The sequence below is a fragment of the Betta splendens genome, chromosome 4, assembly GCF_900634795.4.
Source record: "Betta splendens chromosome 4, fBetSpl5.4, whole genome shotgun sequence".
NCBI lineage: Eukaryota > Metazoa > Chordata > Actinopteri > Anabantiformes > Osphronemidae > Betta > Betta splendens.
This window is the reverse complement of record NC_040884.2, coordinates 17233080-17254064: the sequence shown is the minus strand read 5'-3', so window position 1 is coordinate 17254064 and position 20985 is coordinate 17233080. Positions and strand designations below refer to the sequence as shown.

At 49.3% G+C, this 20985-nt stretch overlaps 2 protein-coding genes across 4 annotated transcripts in view; both read left to right on the top strand.

Annotated features, from left to right (window-relative positions):
- Positions 1-4090, top strand: part of prex2 (phosphatidylinositol-3,4,5-trisphosphate-dependent Rac exchange factor 2) — a 53189-nt gene extending 49099 nt beyond the window's left edge. The window contains exons 39-41 of the mRNA XM_029148498.3: positions 209-311; positions 2290-2357; positions 3171-4090. Coding sequence (XP_029004331.1) covers positions 209-311; positions 2290-2357; positions 3171-3216 — 217 coding nt within the window. The 3' untranslated portion in view covers positions 3217-4090. The remainder of the gene's footprint in view (positions 1-208; positions 312-2289; positions 2358-3170) is intronic.
- Positions 4091-4228: 138 nt separating this feature from the next.
- c4h8orf34 (chromosome 4 C8orf34 homolog) overlaps positions 4229-20985 on the top strand; it is a 35610-nt gene continuing 18853 nt past the window's right edge. For 2 of the 3 annotated variants that reach the window (XM_055507719.1, XM_029148507.3), the window contains exons 1-7: positions 4229-4744; positions 12196-12343; positions 12477-12608; positions 14102-14221; positions 14368-14396; positions 14979-15136; positions 16750-16916. In XM_055507719.1, the coding sequence (XP_055363694.1) occupies positions 4676-4744; positions 12196-12343; positions 12477-12608; positions 14102-14221; positions 14368-14396; positions 14979-15136; positions 16750-16916 (823 nt within the window). In that variant the 5' untranslated portion in view covers positions 4229-4675. The remainder of the gene's footprint in view (positions 4745-12195; positions 12344-12476; positions 12609-14101; positions 14222-14367; positions 14397-14978; positions 15137-16749; positions 16917-20985) is intronic. The other variant, XM_029148510.3, reaches the window with a different exon arrangement.

The following is a 20985-nucleotide window of genomic DNA, read 5'->3' as shown; positions in this document are numbered from 1 at the left end:
CTCATTGAAGGATAACCTGGCAGCCTTGACATTCGTCACCGGCTCTCTGAGGGCTTGTCCACACGCTGCCACCCGTGCACGTGCTTGTGTGAATCAGCGCGTTAGCACCGGCGGGAGCAACGCCCCGAGTCAACGTCCATTTCCATTTCCTGGGTGCTGGTAAACATCTGCTGTGCTCCTGACCGGCCCTTCCCTCTCTGCTCCACAGCTGCACCCTGAGCGTGACGCTGGAGCAAGCCATACTGCTGGCGCGCAACCACGGCCTGCCCCCCCGCTGCATCATGCAGGCCACCGACGTCATGAGGAAGCAGGTCTGTACCGCGTCGCCACACGCCATCGCTCCACACACACACACACACACACACACACACACACACACACACACACACACACGCACACGCACACGCACGCACACACACGCACACACACGCACACGCGTGTGTGCCTGTAACACACAGAGGCTTCTGGCCACGTTCTTGCATCTTCCCTGTGTTCTCTATGGGCCCTGTTCCCCACTCCTGCCTCTATACATCTCATTCAGCATTCGGGGTTCCAGTCATGATTGAGGACTGGCTCATATCTCAAAGTCACACTTGAAGTTCTGTGAGCGGTGCCCACAGTGTGTTTGCTGTTTGCTGTCAGGCCTCCTGCACTCAGAGCGCTGGGCTGGCAGCCAGGAGGATGCACCTCTGTACATTCACTGACCTTGACTGCTTCTTCTAGCAGAAGGTGTGGTTTGAGCTACTCCGGCTCTCCGACTCCATTTGTCTTGTTTGCTGCTTGGTGGAACATGCTGTACAGTAGCTGTCTGGAGTCTCAGGCTCTATCATTAGACACTTTTCAGTTTTCTTGCCTCATCATTGACCTCGGCGCTGCAGTGAAGGGATCATTCAGTCCCAGCAGAGAGCAGAGGGGAGCCTGATCTGGTGTGTGTGTCTGTGTGTGTGTGTGTGTGTGTGTGTGTGTGTGTGTGTGTGTGTGTGTGTGTGTGTGTGTGTGTGTGTGTGTGTGCGTGTGTGTGTGTGTGTGCGTGTGTGTGCAGCTGATGAATCAGGATACGACTATCACACAGGGTCAGTCGTAGGTTGTCGGTGCAGTTTCTGATCCCAGTGGGGCTCATGGACCGAGTCCACACACCGTTAGAAGTGGTGAAGCACGAGATGCACGTATTCTGACTGAGTGTGTTTTTGCTTTTATTTGGTTATGTATTCGCAGGCTGAACGAGACAGAAGCAAAGGTACAGAGACAGATTGTTGTTCTTCTAGTAAAATTTATTTATTTCACGGTGTCATCAATGTTTAAACCATCAAGGCCTCGGCAGAATATTGAGTTTCTGGGTTTTGGTGCAGAATCGCTGCCAGTCAGCAACCGTTAGAACTGAATGAAAGAGAAATGTGAAAACACGAACACTGAACATCATCATAAAAACACACAATTATGAGAGAGTGAATAATGCACTTTGCAGCATTTCACACAGCTCATTTGCATATTTATCATTTTAATCACTCTTTCTTTAGCCACGGCAGCAGCTCGGTTTCAGGGGTGTCGGGTTGAACCATAAATATAAAAACCCATTCATCTGAGCTAGTTTTCCTTCAACCTTTACATTTTTCATTGAGCTTCATCAGATGAAGACAAGTCAGATCTATACTGTGCCTTTGATCTGAAATGGATCAGGGAGCTGCTGTATCTGGACGTATCACAACAGGCTCTTGATACGCATCCACTAATTGCTGATGTTATCCCGCTATCGGGAGGCAACTGGATTTTAACCCAGCAGCATTTGGGTCCAGAGATGCTGATGACCTCCTGATAGCGTCTGCGTTGTGTGTTGTAGTGTCTGTGTGTGCGTCACCGAGGGGGGAGCGGGTGTGTTTGTTAGTTCAGGATGCAGGTGTTCCTCTCTGTGAATTGCCGACTCTGCGCTCAGGCAGCAAATTACAGGAGCCTCGGCAAAGAGCGGACTCACTCTGAGACCACGCAGTCCCACCTTTTTCAGAGTCTTCGCATACTTTTAATGAGATTTAATTTGCAGGCTTGGCTATTTATTTGGAGTGTTGCTCGTCGCTGGGCCGGTGGACCGGGCCGGTCCGTGTCAGCGTTTTTACATGCAAAGCCGTGGTTGAAAACATTTCCAATGCTCAGAGGTGCAAAAATCAAAGTCTAAGCTTTGTTTAAGCTCTTCTCTCCGTGGGGCTGTTCTTAGCTCATTTCCATGGCTGGTGCATTTCAACCCAACCAGCCGCGATGTTTTCAGTTGTTGTCTCTCGTTTTTTCTCTGTCTTTTAGGGTGCAAGAGTTCAGAACTCTGCCAAGAATCTGGGAGTGAGAGATCGCACGCCGTCGTCGGTCCCAAGGTGAGGCCGCAGCAGCACCAGTCTATCAAATCATGTTTTTATCAGCCGTTTAGAGCTTCTCAAAGCGCTTTTGAACATACAGCAGTCATTTACACGCAAATCATATGGTTTTCTAAGAACAGGATGAATGCTGCATGGCCCCTGTGCAGTCAGTCTGACGGTGCATCTGCACAGTACACAGCGCTTCCTGTGCCGAGGACAAGGACCGCCTCAGCCATTTGGCTGTGACATATAGGCTTTTGTGTGGCAGGCGGCCCTCTTGAACCTTTTAGTGAAATTGACAAATACAATTAAGTAGCCGGATGATTAGTGTTGAGACATTGTGGTCAGAGAGCAAAGCTGCTGCACTCTCAGTGGGTTTATGTCATCATTATTGCAGTGGGAGAGTGACGTGGACGATGAGACGCTGCTTTTTTTTTTTTGTTTTTGTTCTCAAGATGCTGATTCTCGCCGTCTCTCGCGCCCGTAAAAAGACAAGGCACCGTCACGGTCGGTGTGAGTTTCAGCCCGTAGTCGGTCTCGCTCAGAGCAGAAGCTCGTGAGCGGTGTAGTCGATTATCGAGACCACAGAACCATGGCAGCGGCGTGTTAGGGTGTGGGAAATACTGCTGAGGTGGGAGACAACAGCAAAGAGGGCGGAGGAACAGTAATCATTTATGAAGAACAGAATAACAGCGTGTCCACAGCAGCCACAGTGATGAGAACACCAGCAGCAGCGAACCTCCCCGCGCTGTGTAGCTGTTGGGTTTTAACAGGGCGCTGGCTCCAAACACACCTTCATGGGTATGCTTGTCTTTCACGTGTTCTGACCAGGCTGTACACGCTATGCCAGCCTCCACCTCCCGACGGCGACCCGTAGAGCGCTGCAGCCTGGAAGCTGCTGAGCAGGGACCTGGGTGCCTCGCCTCCATAAGGAGCCACTCACCGCTCGCCAAGATGCTCATCAGGACTGTTTTCACACGTTCAGAGTAGCTGCCTTACATGTAAATAGAGTATGAAAAATAGTATTTTTAATACCTATATTTTTCACTGTTGTATGTTATACATATTTTCATTTTTTTATTATTCAGTGCATCTCAAAGGAAGATGTCGGAAAGTGTCACAACAAATACAGATATGTGTGTCATGTATGGCGTTGATTTATTTAGATGTGAAGGCTGGACATGTTTGTTTTCATGAGGGACATTTATATGTGATTAGATTTACTTGCCTATGAAACAATATTTCTCCATGCTATCATTGTGTAGCTCTGTATTCCCTCGTCCTCACCCATAGTTTGTCTGCTTATGCTCAGCTGTCATTTGTCGCCTCTGTCAGCATTTGATAAGCTCACGGACGTGTGTTTTGTAATGTCATCCAACATGAGGTTTTTGTGTGTGTGTGTGTGTGTGTGTGTGTGTGTGTGTGTGTGTGTGTGTCTGTGTGTGTGTCTGTGTGTCTGTGTGTGTGTCTGTGCGTGTGCGCCTGTGTGTGTGTGTGTGTCTGTGTCTGTGTGTGTGCGTGTGCGCCTGTGTGTGTGTTATTTCTCCCTGATTTGGAATAAATGTCACATATCCAGTGGTTTATCAGTATTAACGCATGTTTTGAAAACAGAGCTATGTGACTTTTTATACTGATGCTCAGGTCTATTGTCTCTCTGTTACTTATTGGTGGATGTTTTCATTGCAGAGTGGACGATCAGCCCACTGCTATGCAAACTGAGACGTGATAATAAACTGCACCAGTGATCTTAACTGTGTCTGCGCTGCATCTGTTCCATCGCATAAAAATATTATTTCCTCTGCAGGTTTTCACGTTAAAGCGACTTCGGGTTTTTGTTGAACGTCTTCACTGCTCTGTCGTTTTGTGCCTGGTGGCGTTAAGCCCGTACCACACAGCGTCTGCCAAAGTGCTGCCTGTGCACATCTACGTGTTGGTGGATGTGGATACGTTGATGCGCAGTGTGTTCGCGTCGCAATGACCTCCCCGCTCGGGCCAGTAGTGATGGGAGTGGCCGTTCAACCTGGCAGCCAGTGAGCGGAAGATTTGTAATCTGCTGTCACAGACCCGCCGCGCCGTCGGCTCCTGCGGGTGAGCAGCCGCCACAGAGTCAGTGAGGCGACACTGCGGGGATGGTCCCGCACGGAGTCTCCACCATGAGCCGCTCTCAGAGGCGCCCGATCCGCACTTGACGCACCCGCGTGAAGTTGCCGCGGCTCCGCCGCAGACGCGCTCGGTGACATCTTGCCCGCGCTCCAGTCGCCGAGAGCGCGTCTTGAAGGACGAATGTCACCGGCTCCCCTCATGGTCTCCTCCCGCTGAGGCACCGCAGCTTCCTCATGGCGTCCCCGCAGCAGTCAAGGATCCAGTCGTATCTGGAGAGGAATAAAATCGGACCCCTGTTTGAGGTGAGTGCGCGAACGCGACCGGGAGCCTCCGAAGTTGCCGGCTGCCGGTGTTTCACTCGGCGGCGGGCTGCGCGGACCCGCTTTAATCCCTAGTTTATACCAGGAGATGCGCACACGTTTGCAACGGGAGCCGTCCCTCAGGAGTGAGTGAGGATGTGTTGAACCGGCTGCAGCGTCCGTGTCTGATGCCTTGCTTAACGGTGACCCTTTCCTGCGTGATCTGCGTTTCACGTTACGGTGATGCACTGTACTCCTCCACCGCCCGACTCAACACTTGCAGTTTGTTGAAGTTGGGCTTTGTAATTCATGGCTCAGCGGGCTTGGCTTCACTGTAGCCGCTGCAACGGAGGACACAGCCTAACTACCTCCCCGGCTCGTGTGTCTGACAGTCAACAGATCTGTGTTTATCCCCCGGTGCTGTCTGTGTGGCATCTGAGCGGCCCAGGGGACGGCGTGACTCCATCCTTTGTTTGCCGGTGGATTTATTGCCGTGCGGGTGTGAGACGTGATCGGAGCAAAGACAGCATCCAGCTGTCATTCTCAAATAAAGGAGAGTGGCCTCCGACTCACCGGGGGGGTGGACTTTTTGAGGGCCAAGAACTAGGACATGGGACCCTGACACGCATGACGGGGGCCTCGTTATGGGAATGGTTTTCATTAAATAAAAATATAGGCAATGTTAAAAGAGGTTCTTATTTAAAACAGGTGCGAGTCCAATCAAAACGAACCAGGGAAATTTCAGAGGTAGTTCCACTTTTCATTTCATCAGAGGCACAGATACAGCAGAGGCTCATGAAGCACTGCTGCTTGCTTTAATGGCTCTTTATAAGGTTTCCTCACTGCTGGGTGCAGTTTACAGGGCACCATCGTCTTCATTTCTCCACGAGGACGCTTCATTTTGGACCGTTAAAGGCTCCGTGGGCCACTTTGTCCTGTTTTACCCATTGTATGACAGCTGTAACACATTTTGTCCCATTTATTTGTACCAGAGGGTGTCTCATCATGTTCCAGTACAGTGTAGTCAACTTGGAGGGAGCGCTCCCCTGAATTCAAGCTGGGGACACAGTACGGCGTTCACTGTGTTTGTGGGAAAACCATTATTCACCTGCACCAGATGTGTTTCCCAAAGTGCTGAGCTTTGAGTTGTGCGCGTGAGCTGGACGTAGTAGCGGCGTTTGCAGCAGTGAGGCTCGTTTCAGCACCACGGACAGAGCCCCGGTCCTAACGTGCCTTTTATAGAAGACGGGAGGATGGATGGACGGCCACAAGTCAGCGAGGCTCCACCGCCGAGCCGTGTTTGTTCCTCTGCCTCCTGTTTTCCGCTTCCACCCCCCTGTTCCCCGCCTTGGCTCCCGTGCCTGCTCTCCCGTTTTATTTTTGGCCGTGCACACAATAAAATAGTTTCCATTTTGTGACGGCTGAAGCCGTCAGTGAGGAGCGCGAGGCAGAGCTCTGTCAGACCGCGGGTCGTTGCGGAGCCGTGCTGCGTGGATTGACGACCTCGTTTAATCCAGTGAAAAGAGAGGCGTAGTAGGAGGAGGACGTGTGGAAGCCCTCCTGGGTCTGTCGCTTTGCTCAGGAGAAAATGATGTTACACCGGCGCTGCGCTTGAAGAGGCTTGGCCATTTTATCAGTGTCCCAAAGAAAACCCATGCATGTGCAGAATGCCGTAGAGGGTGTGGATTTCAGGTTTGGTGATACACACAGGCAGAGGGACGTCCATGTAGAATGCTGTTTAAAGCACGCATCAATTCAGAGAACATGCTGCTTCTGCTGTTGTGTAATGTAATAAATTACCAGCCTGAAGTATTTAATTCATGTTGTGCCAGCACCACCTTCCTGCAATCAAGGTGTTTACCCCAAACACTTATTCCTCCTTTACTTCTTACCTCTACCTCGCAACCAGCGCACGGACGCGATATTAAACCGCCTGTGTAACGGTGAGAGCCGCCTCATTTACTCTCTCTGATGAGACGCAGCTTATGATTTGCCAGAGAATTGATTCCCCCCCCCCTTTGCTAATGAAATGCTTGATTTGCAGAGATAGCAAGCTGAGTCAGCGCCAATGGGATATTTTTCCAAAAGCCAATGCAGCCTTTCATAATAACTGAAGTAAATGTGCTCGGGATTATTGTCAGCCACTTTGAGGAAATTGATATTCCTTTCAAACACCTACTTGCTTCCAATCATTTAGTAGTTTCATCCATGTGCAGCACGTGAAGAATTCCGTCAGCAAAGGCTCATAAAGAGGGTTAACGATCCACGTCTATACAAGGTTGAGTGTGTGTCAGCTCCACAACACATTCATCTTAAAACCACTTAATCTTTGCTTTATCAAAGAGAATCTGGATTTATCTGAGACCCAGAGGTGTGTTAATTGTAAACTGATTCTGTAACTTAGTTTGTGATATATCAGTGATTAAACTGGGACTGGAACAGGCACATATTGAATTTGAATCTAGCTTTTTGGACTGTGAAGATGTCTCCTGAGATGTGTTATTTACTGGGCCCTGGTCTCTGCTCAGGTCTTTTCTGGTCACTTGCGAATGCTAATCAGGTCCTGATGAGTGATAAAATGCTGGAAGTGAATGTACTGTATGTTTCGTATGTTTCGAGAAGTGCTGCGTAGTCACAGATTTAGAAGAATGATCCTAATTAGTTCTGCAGAGTGAGAACTGCAGATTAAATCGATAAGGGAAGAAAAAGAGCCCTGCTATCGAATCTGCTCTGTTTCAGCCAATGCTGAGTTGAGGTGTAGACATCGCTCTGCTCGTATTACTGGAATAACCACTTCCCTTACCGTAGCTCTGCCTATAGATTCATCTGGAGATATACAGTACAGTGCTGTATATTCAACCACAGGAGAGGCAGCGCCAACCTGCTTAGCTTCGTAGTTTGGCTAATTTGCTGTGCTCGGGTTCTCAGCGCTGTGGAGAAGTCAGGCTGGCAGCACTAAGACTCTGCTCGACCTATCGATTCAGTTCTGGACAAAAAGATGGATTGGAACTGGTGTGATTGGGCCTAGATGGTTATCAGAATCAGGATACTGACTGAAATCGTTTTAATTTTGCATGCATGCATTTCGTTTGAACTGCTACCCTTTACCTTTTCTAAAGGAAATAAAATGAGACAATGTTAATCTTGACCTTTGAGACGTGACACTCATTGAGAGTTTAGCAGAAGCAGACGGGTCTGGAGAAATCCATCAGTGGCCTCTTTACATCCTTCAGCACAAACACGCCAAGCTGCTTTATTAATCATCGCACGTTTGATAATAACTCCAGTCATTCAGCCAGTTCGATACGTCACTATTCAGGGCAAAACATCTGCATTTGAAAGGTTATCACCTCATGATAGAGGAGTAAACTCGTCTACAGTGTGTAACTGAAAGGCTCTGTGACCTTTTGTGTTTTGTCCAGTCTGGGTGTGAAAGATGAACTGAGCCGGTCGATAAAAGAGGCCGAAAACTAAACCATGCAGAGCTTTAAAACAATTAACAGCTTCTCCAGAAGAAGCAACATCACAATATGGGGAGATAAGGCAGCAGTTATCAAGCAGTGAGGAACAAAAACGAACTGTGCAAAACACTATAAAACTTCAAAAGAAATGTGATCAGAGCCAAAATATTGTGTTATTATATTTTCAAAATGCTAACAAGCTTTTTATATACACATGTACTGTAGGTGTGATGCTTTTGGTCCCCGCTTTCCGAATCCCATCTTATGGAGCCTGATGAATTGATATGACAGATGTTTAGTCATGCATGGGTTAATGCAGCTCCCTTCAGGCACAGTCAGAGTAATTACTACTAGACAGGCAGCTGAACAGGCAAATCGAGGCCAGGTTGGTCCTGGGGGAGAGGGGGGGTGCAGAGGGCACAGTACAGTGTGGCAGAGGATATCTGACGGTGCAGGCACCGCGGTGGTGAACGGGGTCCGGTGCGAGGGGGGTTCAGAGCGTGCGACGCCGGGTGGAGGCCGAGAGGTGAAGGTGCAGGAGACGGCGGCTCCGGTGCATGTTAATGATGTTATCACGTCCAGTTACACCTGAGGACGGCGAGGGCCCCGCTGCCGGAACGCGTAGTTCAAGCACTAGTGTCTGATCGTTCAGCTTCATCTCACGACTCCTGTTGTGGCTTCACAGGTACATTCTGAAGGTTTCCGGGTTAGAACTTGTTATCGCTTCCCTGGAAAGCGTTTCCTCAGTGTTTACTGTAACTGTTGTTCTGCCGCTCGACATTACATTTGCTTCTGGAGAGACGTTCTGCAGTATTCATATTTGCTTCCATTATACAGTAATAGGGCTGCAGCTGCAGCTACAGGCTGTTATTAATATTTGATCCTTTTTCATGATTTTGGCTTCAGAGTTTCCAAAAAGAGTCCATTAGGAAGTCATTGGATGCAAGTGTGTAACAGTAGTCACAGACCTGTGTGCATTTGGGGCTTTGGTACTTTTTCAGGTTGGCAGCTGCGTTTTTATTGAGGTTAGAACTAAGGTGAGTGTTAAGACTCCACTAATTTTGAAGCCTCTTCATCAAGCGTACGGCAGCAGGGAATGGAGCACGTGTCCTCTGGAAGCTGGTGGCGGTGAAGTGCATCCTCCAGGTGAGTGAGGGGCACGCTCAGTTTAATCCCCTGGAGGTCACGGACGGGATATTGGAGGTCAGGGCCGCTGACGTCACGAGTGACGGAGAAGCTTAGAGCCGGAAGAAATATTGGACCAATAGTTCAAGTCTGTAGCAATATAACAGCAGGACGCGTGAAAGATCGGCCTCGGGCTCCGCTTTGACCGAGCTTTATTGTAAAAAGAAGTGTGTGATTTTGCCAAGTTCAGAGATCAATAATGAAAGAAGGGCTTCTGCTGCGATGAGCGCTTTGTGCCGGTGGCAGCTTGGTCTGGTGACATTGCCTCTCCACGGTCTGCTCTTCCGCATGACGTCTCCTGCTCTCGTCTGCCTGCTTAGTCAAGGTCTGGATCTCCTCCAGTGGCGCCTCGCTCGCTCGCTTGCTCTCTCTCTCTCTCTCTCGCGCGCTTTCTGTCCACTCATCTTCACCTAAATGGCCCATTCACACCACTGGCCAGACAACACAACAAGCTTAAATATCCCGTCTCGTGACTTGTGTGTTTGGACATTTGACGCGCAGTACGAGCAGCAGGTAAATCAGTAGCAGCACAATATGCTGCAGGTGGTGGTGAGTTTGATCAGGAGAGTGTAAAAATTAATTAATATTCCTGCATCTGAGGATCCTCACAGGGTCACAGACAAGAAAAGGAGGCAAGCAGATGCAAATGATCATAATGCGGAGAGAAAAGCAGAACAGGTGAAGTTCTCGTCTTCCTACTTTTTCAGCTTTGACAGATCTGAAACTGTCTCTGCACGTCGTCCTCCACAGTCCTGCGACCTTCGGCGTCCTCCTCCTCTCGGCCGTCCCGCTCTTTATATTTGGGGAGTGTTGTTTGAGTTGTTAAAGCTTCTGGGAGTGTTGCTGGAGACATGATCACGATTGTCGTGGTTCCAGGAGGGAAGGGGGGAAGTCCTTGGAGCTTCCAAGGACACTGGTGTCTCTTGGCTGCCTGACAGGTTGTCAATTACTGCCACCAAACCGAGCCGCCTCGGGCACAGGGAGCCGGGATCGGGACGAAAACATCCTCCTCTTCCTCCTTGTTTATAGAAGCGTTGACCCAAATGTGAGCGTACGTGTTACTATGGTTCCCATCAAAGAAATTAGGATCAAACCAGACTCATGGTATTTAAAGCACCTCATTACCATAGAACGTGAAGATGTCCGACGTGCTTATGTTGCTCTGCTGTATGTGAGTTAGGTAAACATGCAGATATAGTGAGGTGTGTGTGTGTGTGTGTGTGTGTGTGTGTGTGTGTGTGTGTGTGTGTGTGTGTGTGTGTGTGTGTGTGTGTGTGTGTGGTTTCCACTGGAGAAACACTATCATCACTATCAAATCACAGCTTGGCAGTCATCCATAAAAAGCGGTGCACTTCCTCAGAAGGCCTGGGGTGCAGTAGTTAGCGGGGTCTGTCTGATCCACCAGATCCACCAGCACACATTCATTTACTGACCTCCTGTTGACAGGTTAGTTATCGTGCCCACAGGAGCCGCTAAGCTGTAATTACAAGTTTTACACGTTTGCATCGTTAGTGGTTTACACGTGTCAGACACAAAACCGCAGATGTCTATTCCAGTTCCCTCCGTGATCGCTCTGTGTTCTACGGATCGGCTCCATCCATTCATACTCGCTGCCACGGCGGCTGCAGACAACGGGGCCGAGCAGGAATGTCCCCCTGACCAATTACCTGATTAGCTTTCTGAGCACACACAGCACAGCCAAGGCTAGCCGCCAGCAACACACACACACACACACACACACACACACACACACACACACACACACACACACACACACACATGCAAGATGTGGCGTTTGATTGTCCCAAAGAAACAGTATGTGCACATTCTCTCTCTCTCTCTCTCTCTCTCACACACACACACACACACACACACACACACACACACACACACACACACACACACACACACACACACACACACACACACACACACACACACACACACACACACACACACACACACACATTAAATCCATACATTACTGCCAACTCACTGCAGCCCACTAATGAATTTCTTTGCTTCTCTGCCGCATCCATCTTGAAGTCAGGCCTCGCCTGGTCAGACAGAGTTCACTGCCATACCGGCACTCACACACGCTCATCACCGCCCTTCAGGAGAGAGCTACTCCCCACAGCTGTAGGAGAGGAAGCTTTGTTTTAGTGCCAGGAGCTTTCACTATTTGTGTTCTTACCTAGTTTCTTGCAAGATACAATAGATGGAGCATTATTGTAAAGATAATTAACCCCTCAGACACTCAGACTCTTTACAGTAGTTTCTGTTTCTTTCTTGTCATCCTGTTTGTCCATGTTGTTATTAGTCAGTGTTATATACAGTACTGTATGATGCTTTCCTTCTAGATGAAGGACGAGGCTGAAGGAGATTATAATTAAGCGTACTGTATGTGCTGTAGCATGTGTCCCCCTTGGCCACTGTTACACTCTCCTGCTCTGTTAGATCCGATAGATCACACGCTGCTTTTCGGTGAACGGCCCGTTCTGTTTCATGCTGAGCCGCCGCGCGCCGCGCGCTGACGCGCCGTGTTTGTTTACCACCGGCGTTCGATGTGATTGTGACGGAGCTGCCTGACATGTTTGCTGCTAATTGACACGGGAGGGAGGCGTTGTCATCTTTAGGGACCCGTTTTGGCCTCGTTTGCTTCGACTTCCTGTCGCCCGGCGCTCCGTGATCTTGAAGCCACGTGCACAGACAGACAGCGCGCAGCTCGGCTTGGGCCACGCGCTTGCTGCCTTGCTTCTCCAGTGCCGCTTCCATCTAACCGCTCTCTGCTTTACTCTGCTCCTGTAGGAGTTGATGACCAAATTGATAACTGAGACTCCAGACCATCCAATCCCTTTTCTCATTGATCATCTGCAGACCAAGCAGGACAGCAGCCCCGGCAAGCTGCACAGAGCTCTCTCTGGCTCCGCTGCGCTGTGGGCCCAGAGCTCCCCAGGTCAGTAACACAGTAACACCCCCCCCCCCCAACCCAGCCTTACCCTCACTATGTGACCCAATGCTTGGTTCAAAGCTGCGTCTCTGCCTACCTCATTCTGCACAGCGGTAACTGTGACTTCTTCGCTTGACAGAAACCAAAAACACTCGAAGGGAGCACAGCAACTATGAGAAGCCATGGCAAATTCATCCAAAGAAACCCAAGAAGTCAAAGAGCGACCTCGCTGTTTCCAGCATCTCCCCTCCTTCACCCGAATCCAAATCCTGTGAGATGTCTTTTTTTTGTGTCATCAGCGCATGTCAGCGAACTTTTCCACTTTCATCTTATTGTTTTTGAGTTATATTGATAGAGACACAGAAGCTGCACGATAGCTGTAGTACTGTATGAGCTGTATCCTAATTACACGCTCTATTGACTTTAATCTTCAGTTTTAATTTGACATAATTATATCTAATTAAAGTGAGTCACAGTGTATAGTCCAGTGTTCTCCTCCCAGCCGCACAGACTGCTTCATCAAATGCAGTCGTGCCCCTATTATAGACCTAACGTTCCTGCCTTATAATAGAATGGATGCAGATGGAAACATTTGTCTGGCCTCACGTGATAAATGACAGCAGCCGTAATGTTAAAGTAAAGTATGGCAGTCCACTAAAAGATCAACGGGATAACGAGGCTCGGTCAAATGGGAAACGAGCAGAACCAGAGACCACCTCAATAATTGAGCGTGCTACTCAGTGCCAGAGACAAAGTCTATTTCAGGCTGTGGTCAGGGCATCACTCACGCGGGTCTCAGGGCGAGAACATGACGAGAGCAAAAAGGGAAGACAAGCGAGCTCTTGTTGCCGCTTCAAAGTCAGAAACTGCATTTTATAGTCAAGGCAAATAAAAAATACATGCAAAGGTGTTTCGCGGTGCAGCGCGCATGAAAAATTCAAAACCAGGAGAACAGCCTTGTTGTTGTTGTTGAGGAACACAACGCTGCTGTCGTCCAGCACGCGTCCACACGTTCCACCAGCGAAGGGTTAATGCGCCTTGGCCTCGCTTCTAACTGACTGATGCTTTAATGGGCGGCCACAGTGGGAATTGAATCTCTAAACCTTAATCTAAGCTATTAGGCGAGCGCGCGTGGCAGCGCCGCGCACACAAAGGAGCAGAGAGAGGCACTCTGGACTAATGAAACCTTTAGTTTTCCTCCGCTTTGCACGTGGCAGAGACATTTGCTGGGCGTTTGTGGTTGTTACGGTGCCAGGCAGTGGGTCAGGGCGAACACGGGCGGATGATGTTTATTGGCCTGAGTGGCACGTTGTGCTCCTGTCATCATTGTGCCGCTGGTTGTGCTTAAGATTCGGTGCCTTATGTATGTAGTTACAGTAGTCCATCAGTTCAGGGCACCGACATGGCAGCGTCTCCATTCAAAGTCATTAGTTATGGATGAAATGTAAATAGTGACACATCTAGTAAAGAGCGTCCTCCTTCTCTTTATAAATAGTCTAAATCCAGCTTCATTAATTAGGCATCAGACCGAAGCCGAGGCAGGGTGTCAGTACAGTATGTGGGCCATGTCCTACTGCTGCTTGACTTATTTTGAAGGCTAATCAAAAGGCAGACGCTGTCCCCTGGCCGTTGGCCAGTGAGCCCCGTGCCTCCGAAGCAGACGCGTCGACCTTCCTGCCGGTGTTTGCGTCGCTGCCTCCTGTTTGGTGAATGGCTCGTGTCATTAAACTGGCGCTGTCTCCGCGTGTCCCTTGTGTCGCCCAGTGCCGCGGTCCGTCGAGTGCCCGTCCTGGGACTGGAGGGAGAGCCGGGACTTCGACGAGCTCAACCACATTCTGCAGGAGAGCAAGAAGCTGGGCAAGGCCCTGGAGAGCCTGTCGCGCAGTGAGTGCAGCCCGGCAGGGTCCGAACGCAGCCTGACGCGGAACCTGACGTGCATCCTCAGTGGGAAGCTCATCACAAAGCTCAGCAGCAGATTGAACTGTATTCGATGCCTCTATCGGCTTCTAAACACCCCCCTCTCTTTGCAGGCATTGCCGTCTCTGATGAGCTCGACCAGGTAATTATTAACTTGTCTGGAGTCTCACACATATGCACTGATATTACAGTTGTCTCTCTGTAGCTTTGCTCATAGATTATATTTAGTCTCTCGCTCTTTCTGGCGCCGACGTGTCGGGATTGATCGCTCTGCAAACGGGCCGTCTCGCCGGCCCCTCGCCAAGCTTTGTCTGAGCTCTGCCTTTGTCCTCGTCTGGCCCCGATCCCCCGGCAGCGCAACGGTTCTGGTTCCGGAGACGCGCCGGGCCACGGTTCTGGATGTGGAACGCAGCGTGTGCCTCGACAGGGACTTCACTTCTCGCTCCACGCTGCAGTACACGTCCAACATCCCTGGCTCCCAGCCCAGAGATTCTCCTTTCCTGCGGGCCGGGCCGGGCCGAGCCGGGGCTGAATACTAAAGCCCTGCTCTGATCATGCAGAGACAGTGTAATTTGATACTATCCTGGACTTAGTGGAGGACAGGCAGACATATCTTAGCCTCGGAGCAGGATTGTGAATGTTTGTGTGGAAGCAGAACAGGGGGGCAGTGCTGCTTTTCAGCTAACCTGTGTCCGTCATCGTCTTCTTCCCGTTGCTCTCGCAGAACCTGGGCGGCTCGGTGCTGCGGCCGCGGGTGGTGGGCGAGTGGGCGGGTCGGGAGGAAGAGGACGCAGACCCCCTGGCGGCCGAGATGCTGCGCCCGCCCGTCCCCCGGGCCAAAGCCCACGCGTGCTGGAGCGGAGGCAACAGCCCCGCCGGGAGGTGAGCGACCGGCGCCCGGTCTCCGTTCAGAAGCCCAGGACCTCCAGAAAGCTCCCGCAGCTGTTGCGGGCTCTTCAAAGAGCGAGTAGGTAGACGTCTAAGCGTGGCTCCGGCTGCCTGAGGATTGCCCATCTGAATGGATTTGATAATCCCATTTCAAAGGCGCAATCAAACATGCTTGCCATCAAACCAATTTTGAATTACAGCTAACCTCATTTCTGTGCGCTCAAGGCCAGAGGAATTTTGTGCTTATTTTAAAATGGCCCATCGTTCGCACTATAACTGCTTCGTGCACTGAACAGTGTAATTCCTGGCCCTCTAAGGAAATTTTCTCTATTTTTACCATTGCTTAAAATCCAAACTGTATCCAGAGATCCTGGTGTGTTCGCGGCTGCCTTATCAGATGCTGCTACTGCCGCGTCGTGTGTTTGTATATGTCTTGTGCGCTGGTGTGACTAATTGGAAGAGGATCGGATATAAAACCATAAATCATGTGCGGGTCTGAGCTGACATACGCACACTGTTAATCTCATTAGGCCTCTGTATGGGTGGATTATAGGGAGAAATCACTTAGCTGGAGTCGTGAGCGGAGCGACGGCGGGCGTGTGGGTTCGTGTGTGTGTCTACCTGCAGTGAGGAGTGTGTGAAGGCCTTCGCTGATGTGTGCAGCTGAAAATATGTCTGGCGCGGTGTAATCGCCTCATCTGATAGATTGTTTAAATCAACTCTGCTTCTTCTGGAGACTTTCGCCCACTTTAGAATTTGTTTTAGATAACATTTAGGTCTTTTAGGGGCACTGTGTGATTTGCTTTTAGTCTTTTACATCAGTGACGCTAAAAATTACCACTCGAAATGGAAAACTGGCAAACGACCACGTCTGCCCCCTCTTAAAATCCCATCTGAGCCTTAGTAGGTCATCCCCTCTGCTGCTTTCAGACCCGAGTCCTCATCATTTCTAGTATCTGACCTTATTTGCCAAACCAGTTCAGCTGCTGCTTTGGTGAGTTTAGCTTGTTTTCCTCTTCCATCTTCTTGGCTCCTGTCCCTCCTTCCTTCCAGCTGTCACGAGTACTGTAAGGAGAGGTGACGGGTGGCAGAAGGATGAGTGCAAGGGGCACATGGGAAATCAGATGTAACTGTGGCAGAAGTACATTGAGGGTAAAACAATGGTCGGTGTCAGTGCAGAGGAGTGAGACGAACCTTCGGCTTGAAACCGCTGTCAAGTCTTTTTCAAAGTCCAGGATTGAGTTTAGAACAATGAGGCAGTGAAGATTTATCTGTCATCTCGTGACCCCTACTCATCGTCTGTAAACAGAAAGCATTAATCTGAGATTAGCATCACATTAATACTCCCGTCTAATCATGGCCTCAGCCACTGGGAAATAGAAATGATTTTCTCCAATAAAGAGGTAATTCAGGGGTCAGCCTTTATATTTTCATCACTCTAGAGGAAGTTGTTATTTAATTTCCCTGCCGCTGCATGTGTTTCAGGCTTAGACTGAGATAATTTCACTTGAGCAACTAACAGAGCTTTTGGGAGAAGGAATTTGAAGATATGCATTTGATGTCTTTGCTACTTCTCATTCTTCACTTTTTTTCTGGCCACCCTCAAGTATGAAGATGGAAGCGAAAGGCAGAGGCTTGAAGGAGCAGCAGCGGCATCATAAGAAGCTCCTGGCGGCCATGTTGTCCCAGGACTCCTTCGATTCAGTCCACAGTCCAACCCCCTCCATCGCCGAGGAGGAGATGGAGGACGAGGACGATGCCATGGAGCTTCTGGGTAACGTTATCAGCATCACAAATGACTTACTGTACGTGTGTGCGTCAGCGGATGGCGTGTGTGTGTGTGTGAGACCGACACCTGTTCTCTGCACAAACCTCAAACAAGTGTTAACAAAAACGAAAAGCAAACTGATGAATCTTTGGCTAGCGTCATGATTAAATCGCCCCATGTTGAATCTAAATGGATCCATGCAGCGAGGCTCTGTTGTCTCCTGAGCTCGGCCCGTTCTCCCTCCCTTGTTCTTCCCACCTCCTGTGCCGTAATCTTTACCTGTAGCGCAGATACTGGGGCTGGTATAGTAGTTTATACGTGCACAGAAACAGACATTTGGAGAAATTCCTACAAATGTAGCTGAGGTGGAAAGGTTTTGGTTTCCTGCGGCATCGGCATTAGCGTGTCATGGTCATACGTGCAGCTGTAAAGCAGGATGCCGATGTCTGTGACCTGCTCCATCGCACTGTGGTGTTTACACCCAGAGGTGATCCCCACCGGCTTTTACACTGAGGCCCCAGGTCAGTAATGCACCAGGGTTACCTGTGATTGTCGGCTGAGGCCTGTTTACGGTGCTGCTCACACAGATCCATTTTGTTAACACGTGTTAGCAACACATGCTAACGTGCAGCATGTGTTGGTCAGGTGGTGGTGGAGGAGTGAATCGCTCTCAGGAGGACATCAGACATATGTAGGTGTTGGTTTAAGTGGAATAAATAGTTCTCTTAAATTGTATGACATGACTCAAACTACAGTTTTGTAGCTAATATTAGCTTTTTATTTTATAAAACTCAGATTCAATTAACTCTTTTATTTCTGAATTGGTTAGGGATAGTAAATCTCTACTTCAGTGTTGAAGGTGTTCTGTGTTACTGTGCTGACATCTAGCGGCTAAAGTGTGACATTACAACTTAGAGACAGGTCACGCGGTTTACTGCTGTGCCATGTTTTCCACAGACCATCAAAATAAAGCCTTTTGGTTTCTTTTCAGTTTATTCCAGCTCTGGGAAGCATTTAGCTGCACAAAGCATCAAGCAGATTGTAACATCATCTACTATCATTTTCTTCCCAAACAAACATATCTTGTCGACATTTAACGTTAACTGGGTTTTGTTCGGTTCTGTTACAGTCATGCACATAAAGGATAAACGTGACAGAGCGAACATTAGGCAAATGTCAAAAACGCTGAACGGGAGGCAGAGAGGAGTCACTATTGCTTCCTGCTGAGCAACAGCTACAACTTTGTTGAGAAAATAAGATGCGTAACAAAAGCAGGCTTAGAAGATACAAAGAAGGTTAGCAGCTAATCCCCATTTCCATGTTGAGCAGAAGGGTCCTCCAAACTGGGTGTTTTCCTTTTTTTTGCCTGCACCTGGATAATGAGCTTATTTGAAAATAATAAAATCCTCTTGGAATGGTTTACACCAGCACTCGCCAAATGGAATACAATTATAAACACCAGAGACACGGCTTAAGGTTGATTTGTTTTGTTCAGAACGTTCCAAGAAGAGAAAATAAAATCAGCTTAGAAGTTAAGTCGCATTGATTCTGTAGCTGCTCTCGGGGATGGCACCGCGTCCCGCCGGTGGTTTTCATTAGCTCCGCGCTTAATATTTACCACAGCCGAAACCCAGCTGAAAGTGAACATGACTCACATGTTCTTCTAAAGCCATGGAAAATGTCAGCATTCTTGTTTTCGCTGGGCGGTTTGACCGCCGATTTATACTGGTCTGAAATAAGAAGCAGGTCGGGTTCAGCGTGTGGGGAGAAACACCCCGCTTCTGGCCTTGCGCCGTTTTTTATGGTGACTTAATGAGACGAGCAGAGTTACACTTCTCATCATCCTCGGTGGAAGTATTCCATTTCAGACACTGCATGTGCGCTTTCACGCTTTCGCGAGCATCTGCGTAAAACGCACAACTTGACTTTAGCAGGGCACTCGATTGCAGGTTTGGGACCGCGTTGGCTGAAGCACAGTGCGCTTCCCCCCTTTTTCCACGATGACAGAGCTCCTCTCAGTGTTCAGCCTCCATCAGACCCCCCCCCACCCCCCAGTCCACAGACCCCTCTCAGTGCGGCGACCCACTCTGCCATGATTCCCGAAACAGGAGAGGAGGGAGCGGGAGTAGATTTACCCACTCTCCCTGATTCATAGTGACAGTGAAGGTTTGATAGGGACAGGATGAAGGAGTGATAAAGCTCAGGCTGATCTCTGATACACGCAGGGGAAGGCAGCGTCTGGCGGATCCGTTACAGCGCCTGTGTGTGGCTCTTTTGTTCGAGGACATTGTATCTTCCTCCATCGAGCTTCGCCTGAAGTTCGATACAATGGCAGGTTGTCTTCAGCGAAGACGTTCAAAAAACCGCCAGATGTGTTTTTCTTCTCCTTCGCGATCTTCACTTTGTGGTAACCTCATATAACTATTATGTTAGTTGGTCATCAATGGCATTATAAGCCCATTTCCTCTGAGGGTGATTAGCGTCTTAAGTTATAAGCCTTTCCAGTCATAGAGGCCTGAGCCTTTACTTAATCCTAATTGGGTTTTGGTGAAAGAGCAGCGCGCTTATTATTAGCTTTGTAGGAGATTGGAATGACAGATGTTAAATAAGGAACAGTCTCCTTAAAATCCTCGCCAGATCTTTTAAATGTTCCTGTGTGATCTGCTCTAATAGACCTGTCTTCCTTCCATCAGTGGTGGAGGAGGATTCGCGTGGAATTTCAGAGGAAGTAGCAGGACTTTTTCACACCATTCCACCCGGTGCTGCCATGTAATGCTTTTTAAGTGTGCGTCTCCACATGTGCAGCATCCAAACACTGACCCCGCTTTACGTCTGCCCGGGGGCCGACGCTCAGATAAGGCCCGTCCCGCCCGACGCCAGCCGCCACCCACACCTCCACACGCGTAAACAGGCGCAGGCTAACATTACAACCAGAGGAACAACAGTCGCCCTGGAGACAGCGTAAACCAACAATCACACAGTCTGAGAGAGCGGGGAGACGAGGGCGACGGGAGCTGCCGCGCCGCTAAATCTTTCAGCAGACTCGCGGGGTCTGAAAGGGCTGAGTTCACCTCCGAAGGCTTCGCTGGCACCACGCTGCAAAGATTGCCTCTAGTAAAAGTCCTACTGCGTCCAATTTGACGCCTGTAAAAGTCTCGCTGGTGCAGATGGATATGTTAATCGAGGGGCAAATTGCTGTGGTATTACCATGGTGTTGCTGGAAACAATTACAATAGCTGCGCAGACTGCTGTGATCATACCATAAATCTTACAGTAGCCGTTGCGTAGCGTGTGTGTCTGTGGTGCCTCGGATGAACTGAAGCGACGGCGATGCTGCGTTGTGACCGTCCAGACCTGTTCTCTGGCTCCGTTCAGCCTCAAGTAGACTTTATATAATTTCACATAATTATTCAGTAATTGGTGGTGTGTGTGTGTGTGTGTGTGTGTGTGTGTGTGTGTGTGTGTGTGTGTGTGTACGCTAAATGCCAATGTCAAGCAACACCTCTGTGAGACGTGTGAGGTGAAATGTGTGTGATTCCGTATCTATGTGCTTAACTCTTGTTTGTTTTTCAACAGACTCCTCTTGTGCGGGTTTTTTTGATAGATTACATAATCTTTTTGAGGTTTTAAACTGTAGATGGCAGTGTGTGTCCTGACTGATAGTGTCGTTCAATACGCTTCCCTTTGACGTCTAGCGTCTTTAAAAGTAAAAAAATCTCGCAACAGCTCTTGCAGCTTGAAAGAGGTCGAGAGGAGCGGCCGACACGAGTGCGTGGATATGGAGGGACATCAATATATCAGGCTCCTCTGGTGACATTTTAATCCCTGCAATACTTGCGGTTAGAAAGCGAGTTAAAAGCACGTCTGCGATAAGACTTTCCACAGGCCTCGGAGCTGTGATGTCGCCCCGCGCGTGCGTGTCCCCATCTGATTCTGATCAGGGCTGCTTTTACTGCTGCACCCTGAGTCCTACGGGACCTGGAGCCGAACAGGCGTATTTGTAGGGAGAGGGGCCGCCATTCAAAGCCGAGACGTAATTATGAAATGTAAGTTGGAATATTGTTTTTATTACAAA